A 27,127-nucleotide genomic window follows, 5' to 3' on the forward strand; every position below is an offset into this window, starting at 1 on the left:
ATCATGTCATACAATGACACGTATTAATTCAAAACTCAATGTAAGAGGGAAACACTACAAACAAAAAAATAAGTCAACGCGCCCTTGATTTTATACTAATCAATATAAATGTGGAGTAATAACTATATTTGATGTTTTTTGTACTTATTGTTACTGAGTATAAAATCAATTTTTTTCTTCCTGGGTGGTATGAAAAAAATAGATAACTAAATATAGCTAAGAGCTTGTTTACTGTTAGCTGCAGAAGCTGTCACTTGAAATTGCTGGCTACAGTCAGCTTCAGCTGATGTACAGTTTGTGTATACAACAGCATAATGTTACAAAAAAAAGAGTAAGATTTTTCATGGGTCTAAATAACGGTGGAATCAACGAAATTTTCCCTTATTTTATAGGGTGGCTGCGGGGGGCCAGGAGGCCTCAGTGGGTCGTCAGATAATATTTCGTTGGGTAAAAATATCATTGACAGTAATCAAATTTTTCCTCATTTTGCAGGGGGTTAAGGGGTGGGGGTGGTAATAAAATGGCTGCGGAGGCTGTGGGGGGGTATCGTGGAAAGCCTCGTCCTTAAAATTACTTAATATGGTAAGACACCCACAAACACACATACACAAAAACACACTTACACATGCACACACACGCGCGCACATCCGCATAACTCCATTTTTGGCCTCATAATTCCCCTTACATACATGTAATCATCCACATAGGTACCCTGTGGATAAACATAACTTCCTGTATTGTATGTTTATTTTTGTGGGGCATACCAAATATCCCTTCACAGCCCCCCCCCCTCCCACAACTTCTGCACAGACCCTCACAGACCCCACACAAATAAGGTAAAAATTCGACAGTTTTTACCTTTGAATCGGGATTTCTCATTTTTTCTTGAAACCCCCACGGCCCCTTTACAGCCCCCACACATATTTTTTCTTGTCCCCCCACAGACCCCCACACCATTTTTCGTGTCCCCCCACAGCCCCCAACGAAGCCCCCACACTATTTTTCTTGTCTCCCAAAGCCTTTCCACACCATTTTTCCTGTTCCCTTACAACTTAAATTCAAAATTAAATTTTAATTATGAATGAATTTAAATTTAAAATTAATACGTTAAAGGGCTAAATTATCTTTAATCTTAGGCAAACTCTCCATGAAAGATTCTTTGTATTAATTCTACATTTTATGACCTTGAACGTTTTCTGAAATTAAATACCGAGGAAAAATTATCTTAATTAGAAAGGAAACATAAAAACAGTTGCTTCTTAAAAAACATCATCGTTTTTTCGTCATTGTCTATTAAACCCATGGCAATTGCCGTTTCCTTATGCTCTGTCACAACCTTTGTGTATAAAGTTAAAAATATACTTCATGCTTTAAATTTATGGACAGAATCCAACGTTAATATGACATGTATATTTCATAAACAAAAATTTATTGTACGGTACGACTATTAAAGTATCTACTTAAATTTTATCTTTTCTTTAAATTTTATAAACATGTTGTTGGGAAGTATTATTTTTTCTTCTATATTCAGTTCTGTATGAGGTCTATGAAGCATGTGTTTAATCACTAATTTTGTGAGCTGTGTATTACCAGAAGGAATTTTAGCTGAAGTAATGGCATCATTTTGTTCGGGTGTAACAATTTTTTTATCAGGACGCAAAGTTATTTAAATATGTGCATAAGGTAGACTACGTTTTGTAAATTGGATGGTGTAGACGTATGCTAATACTTTACCGAATATATTGTTTTTAATGATGTCATCCAAAACTGACATTAATTTCAAGTAAACTAGTTTAACAGTGAAGTTTTGGATATCATTTGGTGTTGTATTTTTAGGAAATTTTGATAAAATTAACTTTAATTCTTTACATTTAGGACTGTATGTTACTGTTATAAATAAATCTGGTCTACCACATTTCCTCATTGTAGACATTTCATCTTGATAAAGTTTCTGCATATATCTTGGACTTTCAATGTTTGTAAATAATGGTATAAAAAGATTTCCAGTTTTTCCTTCGTCTCAAAATTTTTAAAAATGTTGGATGCACATTAACAATTGCGTCTAATAAACCTTGATAATATTCTATTCTTAAATTTTTTTGATTATGTCTTAAGTAATTTAAACGGTTATATTCAATTATAATGTAAGAATGAATAAAAATTTGTTGTGTCAGCCGTCCCCCGCATAATAATGGATAAAAATTTATTTGATTTGATTTGTAAAACAGTCTGTAGGAATAATGTTGTAAGATAGTTAGTTGATCGCTCTTATTTAAGTAATTTTTAAAATAACCAGTCCTTTATCCTTAATTTCCTAAGAAAAAAAATAATGGAATTATCGTGGGATCGATAGAATGAGACTGTTTATTTGAAAATGTTTCTGTAGAAAAATCAGCGGGAAATTCTTTCGAGTATACAGAAAGATCAAAACTTTCTGGTGTTCCAGAGTCTGAAACTATAATAGCACCACATTCTGCTGTCAATGGTTTATTGTATGTATGTTTTTGCTGGCCAGTTTTTCTTGAAAAAGTTATTTTATAATTTGGCAGTTTTTACACATTCGTGATTTAATGTAAATGTTTGTACTTTTTTGCTATTGGATTTTCTTTTATATTTTTCTTACAGTTTCGATATGTGTTTTAAGAATTTTACTATTATTTAAGGATTTCAACCTTGGATTAATAACAATTTTATCATATATATATATATATATATATATATATATATATATATATATATATATATATACATACATATATAGCTGACAACTTTTTGGTTTTTTATTAAGATCAAAATTCAATGTGTTTTACGCAACATACAAAATTTGTCCTTAAATTTTAATTTCATATATACCTTTTCCTTTTTGTTCTATTTTTCTAGTTATCAAAGATGCAAAACTAATCAAATTATTGTAGTACCTGATAAGTATTCTTAAATTATCATCATAAAGAAAGAGTTCTTTTAATTTTTAATTATGTTTACTCAACGGACTAAGACAAAATTTTCTCTTATGACATCACGTTAATTTTTTTTCCATCTGGCCAAAATACTGCTGAACAATACATGCACTTTTAACTTATTTCACCATAAAACGCAGGATTCACTAATAAATCATTATTTTTATTAAGAGTACTACTTAAAAATTTATTTTAATTTTTATTATTTAACGGATCACTACTTCTTTTATATTCAGATTTATTATTTTTTTTTTTATTCAATAAATGTAAGATTTTGTAGTTTTCTTTTGATACCAGTATTTTGATAACACAATAACTTAAATGTACCTAAATCCACATTTCCCAAAGAAATGAATATTCGACTTCAAATCACTTGAACAATCACCAAAATATAACACGTTTATAGAGTTGTTAATATCAGTTGTAATGTGTAGATTTATTTTATCAATAAAACGTTGTACTTTTATTGACGTACCGTAAATCCCTGAGTTATGAGTTATTTTAAAATAATTTTCTGAATTTTTTACATTCTTGAAATATTCATCTCCGACAATGAAATTAATTTAAAAGTTGCATTTTTTCATGACATTTTTAACTATATTTAATCTTGTTCTACAATGAAAGTATTCTTTATTATACAAAAAAAGAGAAAACATTTTGAACAATCCATTCCCATCTGTTTGTTATGTTAAATTATAACTATTATCTAGTGAGTTTTTGAAGTTTTCACGTTCAGTATGATTAACTATTGAGTTATCATAAAACTTTTTTTTTGTTTTATGTTCAACGTATTACTTATTGAATTGTCAACTTCTGTTTGGATTTTATTTTGATCCTTTGAGGATTTCAAATTTCTGATTTTTAGAAAAATTTCTGAATAATAAAAATAATTTATTATATTACATGATTCATCATTAGGTTTTCCATTGAATTCGTTTTTTAGACATATATTAACTGTTTAGAAATTGGTTTCAATTTTTTTTTATCAATACTTTTATCATTGTTACGACAGATCTGTTTTTGTTTTCCGTGAAAATCAGTGTATCCACATTAATTTTTTTTTCCTTTCTTCAAAACTTTCCATGCCAATTTTAGAACACTAAACGCAGGGGCCAATGTGCATCTGAAAAGAGGTGAATCACCTACAAGATTGCTCGTAGCTAAGGTACTACGATCATGCATGACTCACATACATGCACGCTGGCCCATGTTGACCGGAAAAGAATTCAAATGAAATACTTCTCAAAGCATAAAATAATAAAATAACTTTAAAGAACTAACAGATGCAAAAGGTTAGCTAAAAACAGTTGAGCCGATAGATAAGAACTAAGACAAGTAGACTAAGATAGAGTTGGTGTATAGTTGATAAGCAACCACAATATGAGTAATAATGTTAACTACTGTAAACCTACTAAAGCGACATTATTAGTTTCCGCTCGTTTTTGATACATGAGTTGCCAAGCTACCCTCTTGCACCATAAAATTTTTATACCATTCGCAAAAATCTAATTTTTGTAATCAGGACAAATGTTACTACTTTTCAATAAGTAAAGGAAAACGGGAAAGTTGAGCCAACAGTCAACAATAGCTCCTTCCCCTTTTCCTGACTCAGATATGTCGAGAGAGATTTTGTACGACCGAGCCAATATAAGTAACGGAATTTTCAAATCGTGCCGACGTCCTCTCCGACAAGTAAACAAAAGAAAAAATGAGAATTGATCATGCTACTAACATTTCGAAATACATCCGTAGCTTACAATATCCGACAAGCTTAGTTAAGTTAACAATCAATCGGTCGCGACAAACACCCGATAAGTTTTTGGACTACAACTACAGCTGCTTCAGAGATAAATGGTTGGACCGCTGTTAACAATTACTCTTTCCGACCATCAACTTGTTCAAATAATGTATCTGGCAACTCTAGCAACTATTATAGTTATTAATGTATTAAAATTACTATTACTAACCCTATTACTAATATATTAACACAGTAAACGATTGTTCAGTCAACACCTTCATAAAATATTGGCCAATTTCACCGCTCTCGTTGCTATAAATTTAATTGAATAAACGAACAATGCTTAGTTGAAGTAAATTTTAGTAATTTGTTATCCTTATGTTAATATTAAATAACATGGAAAACCTGTAAAATCTTGATGTAAAAGAGAAAAGAAGGGTGTAAGTAAGTCAATCATCTTCCCCTCTCTTGACGCTTGTAGGAAAGCTAACCAGAGGTGGCAAGTGCCAATTTTGAGTGGCTAAACTAGAGCAACTCCAGCCAATTAGATCTTCGACTATTGTCTTTTCCCCCAAAATTTTCGGCAGCAAGCTTTCCTGCGTCGTTTTACAGTCAGCGCGTGGTTAAGGTCCACTACTCTTTATAAAAAGAGTCTGGAGGCACAGTGAGAAACAGTTACAGTTCAATTTCACCCTCAAACGGTTGACTAGATAGATAGAGTCCGCCTGTGCTATCTCACGGTCCTCCATGAGTGCGGTTTTAGTTCTTCGATCTCGGATATTTTGCACTGGTTCGGCACATGTACGTTTCATACCGAAAATAAAAGTAAGTCAAGTTTAAATACTCAAGTGACAAATTTATTCTTCCTCTCAGTTTCAACGTGAACGTGTTTTTTAGAGTCCAAAATACGGTGTCGGTAAAATACCACACTACGAGATTAAATGAAGGAATTATTCCTCACGTAAAGTCTAGGGTAATCACATTTGCTCCGGATGGTACTGGTGGCCCCTAGATAGGTCGTAAACTTAAACCATTTTACTCCCTTGCGTAACCTCTAGAGTATAACTACCTTTGCTCGTTATGGTACAGGTAATCTCTGGATCGCGAACGGGATACTATTCGACACATCGTACCGGGTATTTTCGATAAATCCGAGGCGCGCCGAAAAAGAGTGCATCGCACTATTGCTCGACAACCACATTAATTTAATTAAAACGGCCGCCCTCGCCCCCTTTCAAATACTTAGACCAGAAATATAACTACCTTTTGGCCCCACGTCCTACCTACAGTAAAAAAGGGAATGCTTGGACTCAAATAATACGTTACGCCGACGTAACATCCGAATGACTTTCGTAAGCTATTATTAATAAAATGTTTCGTAGGATTCTGAAAGTTTAGTATATCATAATGATAAGAATTAATGTTAAAAAAAAAATCAATTCAGTTTAAGATTACTATTTACATTTCCATGTGTTTAAATATTTTTGTTCGAGAAATTAACTGCAACGTGAACATTTAATTAATCTGAGAGGTTTTTAATTTTAATATTTGTACCATAAGTCCCACTTTTTGACATTATGTTAATATATTTATCCCTACTTTTTTATTTTAATACTAATTGTTTCCTTCTATAAATTCATAATAATTTTGCTATTTATTTACAACATTATTAATGACTACAGAATGACCTGTCAAATGAAAATCTTCGTCATTGTACAGAAAATAAGAAAAAGTTCTAAGTAAACAATTTTCATGCCCTTTTACGCTTACTTTTATATTGCTTATTTTTGCAAATTCTAAAAATATTTAGTTTGATTTGAAATTAAATTTTAATTGTACAAAATACAAACGGTTACTTTTATTTACAGTGTGAAATACTGAGAAGAAATTATTTCCATATTTGTCATTGAATCTGAAAATAAAAAATTTTTTCTTACCACTTATACTCAATTGATAAAATACAGAATGCATAACAGTAACAAAAGCAATATAAAGTATATATTATATCAAATTCGAATAATTTATAAGTGATTAAAGTAATTAAAAATTTTCGTTGTTTAGAATATAATCAATAAACAAATAATGTAAGAGAGATAAGCCTCCTCTAAAACTATTTTTATTTCAGAGTTTTGACGAGAGCGTTTTTTAATAAAAATGAAACCACAAGACGATTTTATAATACTTTTTGAAATTTATAAATAATACTGTAATTTGCATAAAAACTTAAAACATTCATTTCCGTACATAGTAAAAAAAACTGAAACAAACTGATTTTTACGTTTTTGGTTTTTCAGTATTCTTAAATAAATAAAATTAAAGTAGTACAGATGAGTTTCAAGGCATTAAAGATTTAAAAAAAAAACTTTCAAACTTTTACGTCAGGAGTTAGCGCAAAGCGCGCAGGGGATTGGAGCCCCACTAGAATATATATAGCACGTTCCACGTTAACCGGGCCACCGCTGGAAACAAAATTTGTAAAGTCTTAAAGAATCGTGCAAGGGCTTAAAATATTTGTATTGAGAACCTTCTTTAAATGTCAAGTGGCATATTAATAAATTCAATATGGCTGGTCCAATATGGCAGCCGGTAGCCGTAGAAGAATCATGAGTCTAGCAAAAACAGGTTGTAAAAATGAAAATTCGCAACGGAACAGGTAGTTTTATGGCAAAAATTGTACCTGATAGATGCCCCTGAAGAACTTGTGTGGTTGGTAGACAAAATCCAAAATGGCGGATTCAATATCGAGGTCCAACATCCAATATGGTGGCCGAATTTCTCAAAATCAATTGATTTAAACCAAATTCGGTGTACGGGTGTTTCATAGGTCACTGATCACGAATTTGAGGTAAGATTTACCAAATTCAATATGGCGGATTCAAGATGGGGGGAGAAATTTTCGAAAATCAACCGATTTGTACAAAATTTGGTATAAAGGTGATTTTGACGCCGTTGATTATGAACCAAAGGACAGACTCCTAAAAGTAAAGATGGTGGACTCTATATTACAAAAATTAAATAACTCAGTCCATTATATTTGGTCGGTCATATTGAATTTTTCAAAGATCCATGTGGATTTTCAAAGCTCATGTGTTTCAAAATATTTTGAGCCCTTGCACGATTTTTTTTAAACATGTCAATTTGTTCCCGCCGGGACAACTCTGGGAGTGCAAATTGTAAAGCTTCAAAAAATCGAGCAAGGGCTTTAAATGTTGTTTTCAAAAAGCTCATTTAAACGTTTAATGGTATTTTCAAAATTTTTCAAATGTTACCTTAAAAATATTTAGAAATATGTGATAATTCTTAAAAATTAAACATAAACGTGTTTTAGAATGACATATGGCTTTTACAAAATCATGTGACATTCAAAACGGCTGTTGAAATTATTAGTACTAAATTGCCGTATCTTAAGAGGTATGGTACAAAAGAATGAATGACAAATCATAATTAGTTTTACAAGCCGTATTATTTATTTGAGGATTGAACTTTTGAAGCTCTGATTTTACGTAAGTTTCTTTACAAATAATTTTTTGCTTAACTAATATACAATTAATTCAGTGAATCAGATTGTCGATATCAAAACTTTAAATAAATCATATTAATATTGTATAATAGTTATAGGGCTCACAGCATCTGAATATCTTTTAACTATTAATAATTTTTCTGCGTTTATGGAAAATGCGTGACCTTTAGAGATATTCGTGACAGGTGGAGCACTAAAAGATCTACATGGAAGGTGCTTTTGCGTTATTTTGTGGAAATTTATACCATAATACATTATTTCCATGTAAGGGAACTTTTTTTACCCCATGTATAAAGAGCTCCAGGTGTCAAGATGGCTTTATTCGGCTTAGCCTGAAGACTTGCTCTTGTGGCTTCCCTTTTGAATATAGCACCTAAGCCATCACAAACACACTTCCCATGAGCAATGGCATGACAGTGCTACTCAGCCAAAATAGATAAATCTTTACAATGATGAACTAAATTACACATTTCAAAGCGGTTTTTGAAGTGTTGTTTAGCTCCATCAGAAGCGTATATAAATTTTGTCACATTCAGACCCATGTTTTTGATTTCTGGTATAATTTTTTATTGCATTACGTATACAGCAGCTGTATCATGGTTCATACTGTCAGGTAGGAGGACAAAACTATTATGCTTAATATCTTGTCCAGACTTGTAATAACAAGTAACTGGGAAAATAGTACATTAATTATTATTGTAGTGGAAGGCTTGTACCGCATCATGTACTACAAAAGCAAAATTTTCAGAAAAGTCCAGTTGAACGAGTACCTCATTTTCACTTTGATTTTCCGTACGATTAGACACGTATGCTGGCTAAATTTTTGAAATAAAATAATGGGGTATGAATTCTTTCAATTTATTAATAAAAACTCCCACGAAGTCATCAACAGGGAGACATTCTTTCTTTAATGTGTATCTATCTGCAGATTTCCACATACTAAAAATTATTTTTTTCATACCCTGTGATTCGAAAATATTTGATACGTAATCTTTCAATATTTCAAATTTCGGACATGATTGATACTTATTTAAAAAACAATCAGGCTGTGGATTTTCGCACAATGTAAATTTTAAGCAGTCGTTGTAGTTTTGTATTTTATTTTGTAAATTTTTTGTCATGTTTTGTAAATCGTAAGCATCAAGCATATTTTTGAAATTCTCATGTACTGGACATACACATACACTGTGTGTCCCCTTGTCACCAGCAAGAAGACACCACTCCGGTCTGAGCTCAGCAAACTTGCTCAAACTTACTGGATTTTTTGTATTAAATTTCATAAAATCTTCATATAAAACACATACATCTGAGAGAAGTAAACGTTTCTGTACTTTATGTTTTTCCCCGTCCTTTCTTACAATAACAGCATCCTTTTTGTTTGCCATAATCTGTCTATTTTCATCTGACTCATAAAAGTTCACAATCTTTGCAACTGTATCGGACGATAAAGTTTTACCTGCTCTCAGAGGTGGCATTGCTAAAATGCCCTTCGTTTTTTTAAAAATTTTTGCTTTTTCAGCCATTCTTCTTGAAGTTTCAAATTCTTTAGCTACTTTTCGTGTTGACCAACAATCAGGAGCCGTTCTAAGTATTGCTACGCATAAAGGATCGTCTGGTGGCAAACTTTTGAATCGTTCTTTGAGTCCATTTAATAATGGTTTCAATTCGTCTTCTCGAAAAAACATGATTTTTTTTGCTGGAAAACAATCAACATCACTTTCAGACATATAACTGTTTTTGAAAGAGGTATCTTCATTCTGAGAAACTCGACTATCTGACAAAAGTTTACTATTTTTATAATAAAGTTTCAGACAATCCATTCAAATCTTGGAAAACTTTGAGCAATGTGGAAAAAATTCCAACGTACTCTTGGTCATATTTCTCCAATTTGTTCCTTTGTGACTACTGATTCTGAAAGAATTAGCACATCTATCTGAATGTAAGCTTTTTGCAACATTTTCTTAAGAACGAGATATAATATGCCTTTCAATTAAAACACATTGGACATTAAATATTGTAAATAAAATTACTCTTATTGTTATAAACACTTTTTTTACGTATATTACAAAACCAATCAAAGAAGTAAATTATATATGCTAGACATATAATATTTCTCACTTACATATTATTGATAACTGTAAGGTATATTATTTAAATTATGTAGGACTGATTGATCACAATTTATGTATAATAAAAGCTACAATAGTTGCAGTTCTCAGTAAAAATACAAACATATATTAATACTTCAATTCGATATCTTATAAAATCCTACTACCGTGGTGTCAGTTGCTCTACCTATCACGAATATCCATAAAGGTCACGCATTTTCCATGAACGCAGAAAAATTATTAGTATTTAAAAGATATTCAGATGCTGTGAGCCCTATTACTATTATACAATGTTAATAAGATTTATTTAAAGTTTCGATATCAACAATCTAATTCACTTAATTCATTTTATATTAGTTAAACAAAAAATTGTTTGTAAGAAAACTTACGTAAAATCAGAGCTTCAAATGTTCAATCCTCAAATAAATAATATGGCTTGTAAAACTAATTTTAATTTGTCATTTATTCTTTCGTACCATTCCTCTTAAGATACGACAGTTTAGTACTAATAATTTTAGCAGCCATTTTAAAAATCACATGATTTTGTGAAAGCCATATGTCATTCTAAAACACTTTTATGTTTAATTATTGAGAATTATCACATATTTCTAAATATTTTTAAGGTAACATTTAAAAAATTTTGAGAATACCATTTAACGTTTAAATGAGCTTTTTGAAAACAACATTTAAAGCCCTTGCTCGATTTTTTGAAGCTTTACAATATGCACTCCCAGAGTTGGCCCGGTGGGAATAAATTGACAAGTTTAAAAAAAATCGTGCAAGAACTCAAAATATTTTGAAACATATGATCTTTGAAAATCCACATGGCACTTTGAAAAATTCAATATGACCGACCAAATATAATGGACTGAGTTATTTAATTTTTGTAATATAGAGTCCACCATCTTTACTTTTAGGAGTCTGTCCTTTGGTTCATAATCAACGGCGTCAAAATCACCTTTATACCAAATTTTGTACAAATCGGTTGATTTTCGAAAATTTCTCCCCCCATCTTGAATCCGCCATATTGAATTTGGTAAATCTTACCTCAAATTCGTGATCAGTGACCTATGAAACACCCGTACACCGAATTTGGTTTAAATCAATTGATTTTGAGAAATTCGGCCACCATATTGGATGTTGGACCTCGATATTGAATCCGCCATTTTGGATTTTGTCTACCAACCACACAAGTTCTTCAGGGGCATCCATCACGTACAATTTTTGCCATAAAACTACCTGTTCCGTTGCGAATTTTCATTTTTACAACCTGTTTTTGCTAGACTCATGATTCTTCTACGGCTACCGGCTGCCATATTGGACCAGCCATATTGAATTTATTAATATGCCACTCGACATTTGAAGGAGGTTTTTAATACAAGTACTTTAAGCCCTTGCACGATTTTTTTAAACTTTACAATTCTGGTTCCCAGTGGTGGCCTGGTTGACGTGAAACGTCCCATAAACATTTTAAATACGTATACATGATGAGCAAACTTTTAAAGGAAGCCGTTTGTCAAATCAGCTCATTTTCATACGTTTTAGTTTTTTGTGTAAAACATTTTTAATTGTACCTGTTCTATTTGCTGACACGTTTTTTCTCTAAACTGTTATTTTTTTATTTTATTTTACTGTTTGTGACGATACAAATATTCTGTTTTTTATTAGAAATTGTAATGTTGTTAGTATCCGGCAACTTTCATTATTTTTAATTATAAAAATTTTTGTTTATAATTTTCTCTAAGTTTTTCTTTAGTCCTCCGTTAGTATAATGTAGTGTATTATAACATTTACTGTTAGTGTTACCAGAAAAAAGTGTTAAATTTAAATTTCTTGAATTATTTCCAATTTTTTTTAAATCTTAAAAAAGTTAAAACTTTTCTGCTTGGTTTTCACGTAAATACTATAAATTTCAAGGAAACTTTTAATTTGAACATCAGTTTTAAAAATTCTGTTTTGTTTGATTAAAATATTTGTACTTAATGTACATAAATTTTTGAAGTATAATATCACATGACTCATAATTTAGGACTTAAAATCAAGTTATTGTAATAAGTCACACGAATCTTTTTAAGAAGTAGAGTATTAGGGGGTTGGCACGCGAAAGAGGGGTGAAGCTCCACTGGCATAACTATATACATGTATATGTATATGATTAGAGTAAATTTCTAGCTAGTGCCCTGTCATTCCCTTTATAATTTCCTATCCGAAGTTTTTGATGTTTCCGAGCCAAACACTTGTGGCACACTTCCTGGAAGAAAGAAATCTAGCGTCAACTTACGTAAAAGGTGAAGTACGAAATAGTTTTATGACAAGATGTCAGGACCGCCATTTTTCGGCCGAAACATCTACGTCACAAAGTAAGGTTAGTAGAGGTTATAAAGTATACTGCTTTAGCACATTAAGAACCTTTGAAATAGGATAATACCTAAAAAGTTTCAAATAAGAGGCCTTTAACAATAACCGAGCCCTAAATTATAAACTTTTATATAATAAGCCTAATTGTACCAGAAAAATGATAACACAATGCATAAAAAAATTATGAGTATCTTTTCCACTATATTAAGTACACCACAGTTAGAAGCTATTTTTACTTTTAGCACTACATATTGCTGAGGAACTTGCGACAACCATTTTATTTTTAGCTAAAAGCAATTTAAAACATCGTAGTTTAATCAATTCTGCTAACAATTCTTTTTTTCATGTACTAACACTTTTATATATTTACTGTACAATTTCAGTTCGTCCTCGAGCTAAGAATTTATTATGATAATTATGAATGAAATTTGAGTCAAAAAGCCTTGGCCAACATGCGTAGTCCCAAAATACTTTTTCAACATATCTACTAAGGTATTATTTAATTCAAATAATAAATAATGTAAAACGTAAAATTAAACTTAAAGTTACTACATACTTTCGATTTTGACATGTTTTATTGATCCAGCATTGTTAATAAGGATGTTTACTGTACCAAATGTATTTTTTATCCAATCAAATACATTATCCACGCTTGCTTCTCTTGAGACATCACACTCCTTAATATAAAATTTGCCTTTTCCTTCAAAATTTTTCGTTCCTTCCTAGATAAAAACATAAAAGTGTAAGTTGTGATGAATGTTTTATTGCATAAATGATTCAAATATGTACGTTAAAATTGTACATAAAATATACACCAATTAATTATGTTTAAAACCCTTGATTTTATTGATTGCGTCTTATCTTTATTTAACTTAAAGCTACTTATACTCAGAACTGTATGGTTTAGATAATTCAGAAGAACCCAATAACATGATATTGTTAGGCTGTGTTCACAGTGCGAAAGTTTCCTGGCAGCCAGAAATACCTGTACCCTTAAACGTCGAATGATCCTATCGCCATCTAGCATGATTTCGTGTTTCAAGAAAATCCCTAGGACTCTGGGTTAGCTGATCATATCAAAGATCAGTGATTATTTGCAGTCTCAACTATCCTTGACTAGCATCGAATCCTATCGTGAAAGCCGCTGCATCGGTATACCTTAGCTTTGCCCGGCGAACCACTGTTAAGTAGACAAAGAACATTGTTAAACTTTCTAGACAATTTAGGATTTTTACTAGCTCGTCATGGAATACAGCACATACGATATCGATCACCCCCTGGACTACAAACATACAACCAAGTGGGGCATGACAACGTAGCTCGCGTAAGCCCCGAACATGGCACACATATAACATGAAAGTCTTGGGCGATGCCTTACTTAACTTGCGTATGCACTTGTAAGTGACCCAATTTCTAGTTAACATAGTATCTGACAAAATTAAATTTATGACTACGCCACCGTAGCTTCCTTAAATTTTAATCTTATAATTATGCATATTAAATTGAATAGTTTTTTATTGGCTTTAAATGTTACATTAGGTGTGTTTTGGTGCCATCTAACGTGCCCCTGTGTATTATAGGCTATGCGTACCAAAACTACCTATCACGTCTTATCGTTTTGATCTATGACTAGTGATTCCAGCCCCACCTAGCTATATTTGGTAGTTATGCACTTATCAGACATTCTCGAGTGGCATCTAACATGCCCCATGCGTGGCCCCGCGTATCATACGTACCTCAGCACAACCGACAATATTCTCCAGCTATTCCGCACATGTGCAATGTTCGAGGGAGTACTAACTGATCAATTTTTTTTTACATGCGTCAACAATAGTTGACTTTAAAAATAATATAAATTACAAAGTTTCAAATTCACACTTACAATGTTTGTACAGTTTGTAGATTTCTTAAGTGGGGGGGGGGGTAAAGTTTGTTCCGTTAAAAAAGGCAAATTTTCAATAATTTTTTTAGAGCATTTTGCTATTATTGATTTATTTGAAAATTTAGTACGTTGTTGTACAATATTTAAAAAAGTTTTTAAAAATTTTGGTGCAAAAATATAAAAAAACAACGGAGTTATAGCAGTTTATCGCTGATGTCTCGAAAAATATTTTTTTTCCGGTGACCACGACTGCTCATCGCTGGATTATCAAAAATCGAAAAAGTAAGTAGTTTTATTTAGTTAATACTATTTTTGCAAAAAAAACGACTTATTTGTTATTGTAAGATTCAAAAAAATTCAAAAAAAAAAAAAAAACAAAGCGTCACCTGAAAGCTTTATATGTGTAGAATATGTGTAAAAAATTTTAAAACGATCGGTTGAGTAGTTTTTCCGGGACGCTGGTCACTGGCTTAAAAAATGACATGGTTGGGGAAACTAATTTAAAATGTTGTACATGAAAAAAATGAAAATAACGTGAAAAAATTTGATTTTCTAATAAAATACCTACACAGAATCATTAATGCCAAGTCCATATAGTATATTACTATCATTCAAGAGATCTAAGGCTTCTTTTTGATCCTGTCTACGTTGCATTCTGCCTTCCTTAGCCGCAAGTCCAGCTTTCTCGTCCACTCTGTTGATCCACAAATTGTCTGTAGCATTTGCCCATTGATGAGCGTTTGGTCCTGAAGTGATGCCCATTTCTGCCATGACTGTGAGAAAAGCAGAGCTGCCTTCATTAAATACACATGCTGTCACATACGCAGAAATTTCGACTGATGTTGAGGTACAACTCACTGACTTAAAACTAATCTTCCAGACGAGTTGATTGTAAACTGAGTTGGAGCAAGGTTCACCGCTACTTGCGCACACGCAGACGTAATATTTTAAAAGGTTTACCGCAACCATGATCCTAATCCTACACAAGAGTTCTTGTGGTGATGATGATAATCAGGCTGCTACTTTTAACGTCAGAACCTAAGTTGACTGTCCCTTCTGTCTTATTCTTCGTTGATTCACTTTTTAGGCAAGTTTACAGTGGCCTGGTTTGTTCGAGCTTTTCTCACAGAGCTTAGTAAACGAGCTAAGTCTGACATCCACTTAAAAGACAAAACATGACTCACTTTCCAACCTTTATAATTACTTTGGAGCACTTCATGAAAGAGAAAAGACCAATGTTGTTATATATGAGGAGTTTTTATACTCTTGCATCTAAGGAGAACACGTCAGGTTGGGGATCCGAATTACCAATCAGAGCTTAACCTAGTCACTCTCGATTGACACGAGCACAGTCGTGGTGCAATAAGTCGTCGTCTACACAGTAATTGATGGTTAGAACTGCTGATCTATTGGATTTCACATTAAGTAAAAGTTTCTGTCGAAATTGTGTATGATATTTCTTGTAGACGTACGCAGTTAACAATGTTGAAATCGTTGATTATTCAACTTTTTGCATGTACCATTGTAAATTGATGTTGTAAGATGAGCGCTTTATAATATTGCTTGTAGTTGCATGCGAAGTTCGAGTTTTGCGACGGTAGCTTATTTCAAAAGAAGTAAGCTATATGTCTCGCGATTGGAGAAGCAGATTTACCGCTCGATGTTTAGAGATCGCTGAGCTTTTGCTTTTTATAATTTGAAAACGGAACTCTACGTTTTGAAGTAATTAATGTTAAGTTCATGACATGAGATGTCACACAAAAATGATTGCAGACTTCTAAAACATTCCGTCTCTCAGTAATTGGTTTGAATAGACTGAAATGCTGTTTAAACGACAAGAAATTCGTGATTTAATAGTAAGAAAATCTATGAATTATATAAATATAACGTTGTTATGGTGAATACCAATATTTTTGATAAGTTATATAAAATTTGAAGTAGTGCTCGTCAGTTAAAAATATTTTTAACAGTATTGTAGAATGCTCTGTATAATATTGATAACTAGTATACTAGTAGCACAGACTTACGCACTGGCTATGCAAATAACTTACGTACTGTCCGCTTCTGCAGATTTACGGCAGACTTGCAACAGACAAGTGCGTTTGCTTCGTACGAAACAATTGCGCAAAATCTTACGTTGAGTAGAGCACAAAAACCGAATGATACTATCTCACTATCACTTCCAGCAGATTTGCGATAGACTTGCGGCCAGACAAGTGCGTTTGCTTCTTACGAAAGAATTGTGAAAATCTCACGTTTAGTAGATTGAAAAAAACGAACGTCGTTACCTTACGACGACTTTCAGCAAATTTGCGACAGACTTTAAAAATAATAAATATTAAGTATATGGGGATGTAAAAATATAATAAAGTACTCCCTCGTATAAATTGTCCTAATAAACATATAAAAATTAGTCACGCTACTCATCAGTTACGAAGTATTAACTTCAATACTTAGAAAATACTTTTTACAAGACCACAGTTGAAAAAATTTTTATTGAAATTTACCATATGTGTCTTTCGTTTCATCAAAGTTAATAAAACTGTTGCAATGCTCATAATGGTAACTTTTTTTGGAACGGGTAGTGTGCTACTCAAAATAAGTGCAGGCGTATAAACATTAGAGAAATGGAATTAAAAAAATTTATGTTAGATTAAAATAGCATTCTAATAGTTAGTAGTTTGCTCACAACTTCATTCTAATACTTTTAACTGTTGGTTAAGATATAAAAAATATCGTCATCGAATCATTAATGCAGCAAGTTGATAAAAAATTATGCGTAGCTGATCGGGCATGGACAAAAATGATCTGGTATTGACTAAAAATTTTTATTTTTGTTTAAGAATAGACAAATTGATGATTATATAATTATCTAGTAAAGTTCAATCGTAATTATATGAGTAGCTTGTTTGGAGATATTTATTAATATTACGTATTTTAATACAAGAGAAAATTTTTTTGACAGACTTAGAGACAAAAAAAGTATTATGTAAGAAAACAGTGTACAGCTTACTTTGTATGAATAAGTAAAAAATGCTGTTCATTCTACTAAGATATATTATTTGTCTGACAGAAGATTTTAAAGTATATTTCATAGTTCTAGCCTAAAATATGGCAAAAGTCTTATTGGTTAGGCATTTCTGAGTAACTGAATATTCAAGAATATATGACTGAGTTTTGCAGTGCATTTTAACCTTATGAAACAGAGCCTCAAGTTATGTATATTTTACTACTTTTATATGCAAAAATTAGTGCAGCGCAGTTGAGAAAGGGCGTAACTGTCTCCTTTCTGCATTAATATCTTTGATTATACATATTTTATTACGTTTACACCTAATCCACTGCGTCAATCAAAAGCGTTAACACTTTCATCAACCTGGTATACCTATCTATGAATGTGGGTATGTTGTCGACTGTAATTATTTTTTAAGTAGCGTTTAAGGAATTTAAAAAGTAAGAAGTGTGTGTACGTATTGTAAATACTTTCTTGTACTTCGTTACAACAGTCTAACGACGAATTTAGCCTTTTTTCAGTAGCTTGACTACAGCAAGGTTTTGTACTAGATTCGCAAGATATTTCATAGATTTACTTCAAAGTCATGCCAGACCTTTTTACAAGGGTTATACCCACATACCTTACGGTTTCAAGGGCTAATTAAAAAAATAGAAATTTTTTTTTAATACTTCTATCAAAATATCAAGTTTTGATTACATGTTTAAGAGACAAGGGTAACGTAGTTTATTCTTAGTAAAATATTTTATTTACTGCCTAATGGTTCAGGTTTTACTGTCTTTGTCATAAAAGGTGATGACCGTCACTTTTGGCGGAGAAGATGTTTTTTTACAAAGACGATATGAAAATACTCTTTTATGAAGGAGATAAAGTGATGTATACTTAGAAAGTTTTACTGCACTTTCAACTCTGAAATCAAAACAAAAACTTTATATTCTTATAGAAAAATGTAACATATGCAACTCAAATAGAAAGTACCTCTTAGTTTTCATTTTTTAGTGTGTGCTGTATTATTTTTTCTGTTCAGGTTCAAACATACCCAGATTCTTTCTCAGTAGAAAATCGTATTTATAGCTTATGAAAATTTTTAAATTATAATTTTATAAACAGTGTAGCAAAACGAAAGGAAGAATTACTTTGCGAAGAAGATGCGATTGAGACTATTAGAAACGAAGTTAAGTTTGACTGTTCAAATTACGGTTATTTTGGGAATCAAGATGACACTCATACAATTATTATTGATGATCTCCACAAACGGTTAACCTTACTATTTAAAAATGTAGATTTGTGGGAGTAGAAGTTTTTAGGTAAAATTCAAAGTCTCTTTTATTTACAGAAGCTTATCTTGAAGCGCCCATAGCTGCCGTAAACGCCTCACTTTTGTACCTATGGCTGCTGGATTAGTGCCCTATGCTTGTACTACTATTGCGCTCACCTGCACTACCGTAATATATCCCGTGCTCGTTTAAAATACGCGATGCTGGTACTTAATCCAGTGAAACTATCGAGCACAGTGCTAGCTTTAGAAAGCTGGTACAAATGTGGGCAAAAGCGCACGTACAAGCTCATCCCTCTCTCTCACCTATGCTTGTAGAGTAGCATCATTTGTGACCACTACTCTTTATTCTTACCCCCCACTCCACCACTTCTCAATAAAGAAAAGAGGTCAGAGAGCTAGAAAGCTCAGTCAGTGCTTGGAGTTGTAGTCGGACATGTCTACGCTCACCAGTGTCTAGTAACTGAGCTCTTCATTTCATACTTATTCCCTTTTCTCTCTGTTATAACTTATCCCACTATACTTTATATCCGTAAGGATCCGACGCAACCTTCACCTACGGGGGTACTGGGCCATCCTCAACGTACCAGTACGAGGCCACTTTAGACCTGGCACACATATCTTAATCCGAACTATTTGAATAAGCGTATGTTTTGAAATGTATTTTCTATTTAATTTGAAATAAGCCTACATTTTAAAATTGTTTTAGTCTACTGTTATAAAGATAAGAATAAATTTTTGAATAAAAATACTCTTGCTATCATTTAGATTTGAACCTTGGTCTTCAGGTTCAGGATAATAGCCAGACACGCTACTGACTGCTATCAGATAGTTGGAAGGTAGCTGTACTAATAGAGATGAATTTGGAAGATGGTTGCATAGTAGCACATTTAAATAAGCATGCATTTTTTGAAATCTTTTCACAATCCATTTAGATTAAAATGAGCGCACACTTAAAAACAATTTTCATTCTATGAAGATAACCTAAGAAATGAAGATTTTCTTGCGTTCGATCAAATTTGAACATTGGTCTCCGAAGTGATGGTCACGTACGCTACTGACTGTGGTATCTGAGAGTTGGAAATTACTTGTACTAGTGCAGAAATGTTTGGAAGATAGTATCACACTGACTTATTAACGATAAGTGTAAATGTATTCAAGATAACTTAAAGATGACATAATAGTCATCTGGCATTGCAGTAAAGGTGACTTTAACACAACTCAAGTATGGCTGAAACATAACTCAAAGATGGCTAAAATATAACTTACAGTTAACTTAAACACGATTTTAATATTGTTGTTTATTAATTTAAAGAAAGAAAGTAGTGAGGGTCCCATCCCAACCCCCACCAGTAAAAATCAGCCATAAATTAATTTTTTCTCCCTTAACTTTCTTTTTTTTTTTTAATTTTATTATAAAATTTTACAAATCATTATCAGAGTCAAGTGTCAAGTCAAGTATCATCATTTTTTTGTATTCACTATATCTCTGGAGGTGAGCAGCCAGTCCTTTAGAGTAGTGGCATTTTTAGAAGCACAAACTGGTCTTGCACAGAATTAATGTGCAAGGCATGCTACATACTTTGTATTAATTTTGCTGAAAGCAGGGGATCCTTAATCTTCAGCATTACAAATGGGACTTAAATATAAAGAGCAATGTTAAGATTGAATTTCATGAATAATGTGTATCATAGTTTTACTGTTCAGATATTATCTCCTTCAGCCAGTTATTTTTCTCCAATCATTTAACGTAAATGATGCTGGTGTTGTTTAGAAAATATTGAATGACAAGAATTAGTCTAGAGTAAGATGTGCTTCCCGAATCCTGGTGGTATCCCATGCAAATTTATTTCAAGCCACTCATTGACCATACGTTCCTCATGCAAAAGTTTTGACGATTTACATAAAGCATTAAAATAAAAATTGCTGTTGGTCGAGAATTTTCCTTTAAAAGTAAAATAACAAGCTGCTAAGGAATAAAAATGTTAGAGGATCTTCTAAAGCCCTGAATATCAACAACATATCTATAATTAAGGAGGTCTGATTTAATATTCAATCTTATACGCTTCTTATATTCAATACCCTCCCACTTTATATCCCCATCACTTCTTAACACTGAGAAGTGGTAAGAAAGCTAGGAGGTTCAGTGGTCGTAGACGTTGATTAACAAGTCTAAAGTCTTACTTACTCCCTCTCTTTAGTGTCCCGAATCGTTCCTCCCACTATTTAGATCCGATTCAGAAGTAAGGTAAAGGCTGCTCATATCACAGTCCACTAACAATTTGAGAAGTGGGGATGAGTAGTAAGCATAAAAAGTTAAGAGAAGCGCAGAGAGGCTCGGTACGTACAAAAAGGTCAATGCTAGCAGAGCTATTAGCGCGTCTTACTAACATTGTTGTACTTTATCATTTAAAGTGTTAAAGTGAGAGTCAGAGCTACAGATAAAGCTACATTTGTCCTTTCCTAAGTTCAGTATTCATCATACTGTAAGGAGATTTTTTTTTATAAAACTTATTATTAAGAGATTTTGGTGGATGGATGGAGGATCTCCCACTACCACCAGTAATGCCGAATGAGAAAGTATCCGCAATTAAAGCAAAGTTTAATACTCTAGAGACTCGTGAGCTATAGGCTAGCGCAACTAGAGAACAGCTCAAAGGAGTCTCTACCCCAGTTCCGCTTCTCCTGCTTTCCCTCTCCCTGTAATATATGTATATGGCTAAGAAAATCCCGCTTGACAGCTTATTTATAACATCCATACTTCTTTCGTCGTACGTACGTCTGTACGTACAGCACGGTAGTCAAAAAGGATACGTGTTTTGTGTTTTGGCTGGTCATACCTTCGAACCGCATGCACGGTAATTTTTTTTTTCTCTTTCTGTTTTTTTTACGGCTACCACTTTCAAATACTTAATAAAATAAATTAATGGTTTCAAAAATTTCATTGACAAGTAATTTTAAATGTATTAGTTTATATTTACATTTTAGGAATTTTAGCCAAAGCTTCTGCCTACAAATTACTACAAAGTTTCCTGAAGCATAAGGATCGCTATAAATAAGAAATAAGAAACATTTGAAGCCCTTGATTATTAAAATCTGTCAATGGGTATCTAATATATATATATACACTAGTGGAGCTTACGCCCCCCTGCGCGCTCTGCGCTAACCCCCTAACTTCCGAATATTTTATAAGAAATACATTTTTACAATGTTTGTGTATTTATTCTTATTTATTCTTAACTTTTTCAGTTACACAGAGAAATAATTGTTGGAAAATAATATATATTGGAATGTGATAATTTTGACGTCACCACGTCAAATTTTTAGTGGGAATTTGTGATTCCTGATACATTAAGTTATCTTGAAACATTTAAGTTATTATCTGAAATAAAAAAACACGTACACTTTTTAATAAAATCCAATATTCTATTCATGTTAATTAATGATATTAAACATACATTAAAATAGCAAAATCAAACGAAGTAAATGAAGAAATAGTAGATGAAATTAGTAGTTAAGTGGATGCTAGATATGTAAGTCCAATGGAAGCAGCTTGGAGACTTCAAGAATATCCAATTTGTGGCAGAAGTCATACAGTTCTAAATCTAGCTGTTCATCTTGAAAATAAACAAAAACTCATATTTAAAGAAAATAAAAAATGTAATAAAAAATTATCAAACACCCCTTACAGCTTGGTTTGAATTAAATGAAGTAGATGATTTTGCAAAATTACTAAAATATGTTAACATTTCGGAACATTACATTTTTGACAGTAAACTTAAAATTTCAAAAAAAAGGAAAGTTACACTGAAAAATATTGCTATTGGTAGATTAAACATAGTATCTCCAAAAGATCATGAATGCTTTTTTTGAAACTTATTTTAAATAAATAACATGGGGGTACATCGTTTGAAGACGTTAAAAAACATAATGGAATAACATATAAAAATTTCAGGGATACTGGATACTGCAATTGCAATGGGTTTAATAGAACATGATTCTGAAATCGACAATATTTTTAAAGAAGCCATAACAATTATGTTTCCATACCAGTTAAGACAATTTTTTGCTTGGTTTTTGATTTCAGAAAACATTCAAGGAGATAATTTATGGAATAAATATAAGAAATATTTTACGGAAGACTTCGATGATAAAAATAATAATTGTGCTCTTCTACATATTAATCAAATTTTAGTATCAGAAGGTAAATCATGTGAGTCTCTTAGTTTACTGACACCAACCATTAGGAACTATATAAATAATTGCAATATTGAGGAAATATCTTTCAGTAAAAAAATGTTCGATATAATGTACACAAATTTAAATGAAGATCAAAGAAAAATTTTTAAAACTATGTGTGAACAAGATGAAAAATATATTTCATAGATGGTCCAGGTGGATCCGGAAAAACCGACTTATATAAGACACTCATTAATAAATAATAAAAAGTAATAACTTTATTTCTAGAGGTAAAAATATTTTGTCAATGGCTTAGACAGGAATTGCATCTGTATTACTACCAAAAGGTATGAACAGTCATAGAACTTTTCGTTTACCTCTAGACTTAGATAATATTGAAAGTGTATTTTTAAAATTTGAAACTGAAAAAAAAAAATTAAGGGAAGTTATTTAATAACATGGGACGAGGCTTCTATGATTCCAAAAAAAGCTTTAGAAATCGTTGATAGAACGTTGAGAGACTTGTGTAATACAAAACTTTGCTTTGGTGATAAATTAATAGTATTAGGAGGAGATTTTCGACAAATCCTTCCAGTTATAAGAAACAGTAATATAACTATAATAATAGAAGAAACTATTAAATCATCATTTTCATGGATCTTAAGATTTTAAGATTAAAAAATAAATTACGTTCTAGTAATAATTGATTTCCAAAATTATTGTTAAGAATTGGAGAAGGGGACATAGAAACATTTAAAATTCCTAAATTCTGGATAACAGATGATGTCTGTACTAAAATATTTGGTAATTACAGTAACTGTTTTGACAATGACGTGATACTAACTTCACATAATGAATATACTTTTTTTCAAACAACAAGATTTTAAATAAATTACATGGGGAAACTAAAACTTATTACAGCATCGACACTGCAACATACAAAGGTGTTGATAAATCAGATGATAATATTTATATAAATTTTCCCGTAGAAATGTTAAACAACATTCGTGAAGGCTTGCCACCTCATGATCTTAAATTAAAAATAGGTACAAGAGTAATGTTCATTCGAAATTTGAGTAAATCAGACCGATTATGTAACGGTACACGATTGCGAATTACTAAATTACTGAAGTATAACGTAGAAGGCGAAATAGTAACAGGAGAAAAAATTGGAAATAAAGTTTTTATTCCAAGAATTACATTATATACGGGAAATACTTCATCATTACCTTTTATTTTATATAGAAAACAATTCCCATTAGTTGTAGCATTTGCTATGACTATAAATAAGTCTTAAGGTCAAAGTTTTGATAATGTGGGATTATACTTAAAAAAACCTTTATTTTCTCACGGTCAATTATACGTGGCTTTAGGCTTTATCAAGATGCAAAAATAAAAATGGAATTTTTTTCCCAGTCGGTAGAGAAAACAGTTTAGAGATTTAAAATATAGTTTGGAAAGAAATTGTTGAATATAATAATGTATCTAATATTCATAACATGATTTAATTATTATTTTTTCATGTATAGGTAAAATTTATTAATTAATATGACATATCATGAATGTATATCGTGTTCATCTATTGTACCAATTTCAGCGTTAATTTAAAACAAAATAGATATGGACGTAAGTCTTCGTGGTTTCATCAGGCTTTATAAGATGACTCATAAAGTGATGCGAAACTTTCATTGTTTACATTAATGATACTTTTAATTTAACTCAAGTTTATGTACGTAAAAAGAAAAATTGTGTAATAAAGGACTTTATAAGTGATGATGATATAATAATTATGCGCACCAATATATTTTATAATTTTAAATTTCTTCTTGACGATAAAATAAATCATGGCAATAAGACAGTTTTGTCCAAAGATAGGTAAAGACGGTATGATTACGGTCAGGTTCCAAAAAAGTTGTGTGGGGAGGCAGTGGGGGCCATAAAGAAATTCGTGGGGGTCAGTGAGAGGGCCATAGGGGGTAGGTGGGGGAATGTGGGATGTTTTGAGAAAAAATACTATACAATATTTCCATGTGATTTGGTAGGAATGTGGTAACAGACTTTAACACATTGACAGGGCTGGCAAAATGCACCGTTAAAAAATGCTAACAAAAAAAGTCAGTTCACCAAAAACTTTATGCTTACAAAGAAACCAAGGGATTCAGTAAATCGAAATACAATTGATTGTATTAAAGTTAAGCTGATTGTAGTATTGTGCAGTAATCTGTAACTATTCAATTAAATATAAAAACATACATTGTTATTATCCCATGAAGCCATACGTGGTTGAACCCCCTGGCTTGAATAAAGACTTATACCATGTTTCTATACTATTCACATAATATTTCGTGGGGGGTGGTGGGGGCCATGAAAAAATGTGTGGGGGGTCAGTGGGGGGGGCTGTGGGGGGTCGGTGGAGGGCTGTGGGGGGTTTTAAAAAAAACTACGATATGTCAAAATAAGCAAGAAAATAACGGATTTTTACCTTATTTTGTGGGGGGTTGGTGGGGGGGCAAATAGGGGGTGGTGGGGGGTTTTTGTGGAATTCCCCACTGAGTTAACTATATAATATAGGAAGATGTACAAATATATATACATATATACATACACACATGTACATACATATGTATGTACATGTTTATTTATTTATTTATTTATTGATTTATTTATTTGTTAATTATGCAATTGAGTATCAGTAAACCTTTTTTTTGTAGCTTCTTGAAGTAATTAATGATGTTACTTTTTTTGCAAGGCTTTTATTTATTGCAGGTAAGGTAACAATTTTTTTTTTTATATTTATTATAAAAAAAAAATCGAATGCAGTATTAAAGCGTGTGTTGACAATTCATAAAACATGAATTAAGGCATTTTTCAATACATACCACAAATTTTAATAAAATAATACACTTCTATAGGGTGAAACATTAATTTTAATACCATAGCTACGAAATACAATTGCCACTTTGCGCACTTAAAAAAACTTTGTGCATGGGCAGAAAATGATATATCTGGCAGAAAATGGGCTCACGGGCGAAAAATAGCACGTTACGCCCTCGTTAAGAAAAATACGCGACTTACACGCTATCTAGAGTGAAGTACGTAATGTATTATATTAGGCAGATTTCCACACTACCACTAAGGTACCAACTATTTGCTTCGTGGAGCAATTCGACGCCACGTGCAGGAGAAAATATGTCGATACTAACTAATATACTACAAAACTGACGTAATTTCGTTGGGCGTTGAGTATACTTCTGAGATGAAAAATATCTACTTAACAGTGCACTGAGAAAAAAGGTTTTTAACTAGCATTTTTTTACGATTAAAATGATATTTGAGACTTAAAAACCTCATTTTAGTTTTTAAAAATACGTTATTATTATTGAAATAAGCCCTTGTAACGGATCATGGCTCATAAAGGCCATAAGATACTGTGTATTCTTGTTAGTTAGTATCGACATATTTTTCCCTGTAGGTGGCGTTGTTTCACATTGCTGCATGAAGCGAATAGCGCGTTAGGTTGTTTTAGTTGTAACTACACTAAAAATTTTAATTAGCCTTAAAACGTTTTGCATTAAAAACTACATAATCAGTTTAAACAAATGTCACGTATGTTAATACAGATGTACTTGAAACGAAGATACCTTCGCCAAGAGCCATATTTTAACTTTGACTATCATCATATTTAATCAAGAAACTTGATCATGCAACATGCAATTGAGAATATTAGCTATCACCAAAAAGTAAGTAAGAGTTCGTTTCCATTAAATACAGTAGTGGAATTAAAAAGACTGAAGTTTCGCTCCATTGGTTCAAAATCAATGTAAGTCTGACCTCGAGCTTTACCAAGTGAACGTGAAAAACATCGTACATTAAGAAACTCTACACCAGTCTTGTTATCTTTGACATCTTTAAGATCAGTAACGTCAGAAAAAATTCTTTCGGGTTTTGCATTGGAATGTGGAAGAGAAAAAACAGCTGTCACTTACAACCTTAAAGACCGAAAGACTAAGACATCTCCGATAGTCGTATTAAATATAATCGTCCAAAGCTCTTAAACTCATAATTTTAATAGTTCATTGCGTTTCACAGGATTAAA

The 27,127-nt window shown here is 32.0% G+C and overlaps 1 protein-coding gene across 1 annotated transcript in view; it reads right to left on the reverse strand.

Annotated features, from left to right (window-relative positions):
• LOC106639711 (farnesol dehydrogenase) overlaps positions 1-27,127 on the reverse strand; it is a 157,355-nt gene that overhangs the window by 91,016 nt on the left and 39,212 nt on the right. The window contains exon 2 of the mRNA XM_014353464.2: positions 13,238-13,403. Within this exon, the coding sequence (XP_014208950.2) occupies positions 13,238-13,403 (166 nt within the window). The remainder of the gene's footprint in view (positions 1-13,237; positions 13,404-27,127) is intronic.

This window comes from Copidosoma floridanum, unplaced genomic scaffold, assembly GCF_036245765.1.
Source record: "Copidosoma floridanum isolate Cflo_tuat_1 unplaced genomic scaffold, Cflo_Japanese_pri ptg000004l, whole genome shotgun sequence".
NCBI classification, from domain to species: Eukaryota; Metazoa; Arthropoda; class Insecta; order Hymenoptera; family Encyrtidae; genus Copidosoma; species Copidosoma floridanum.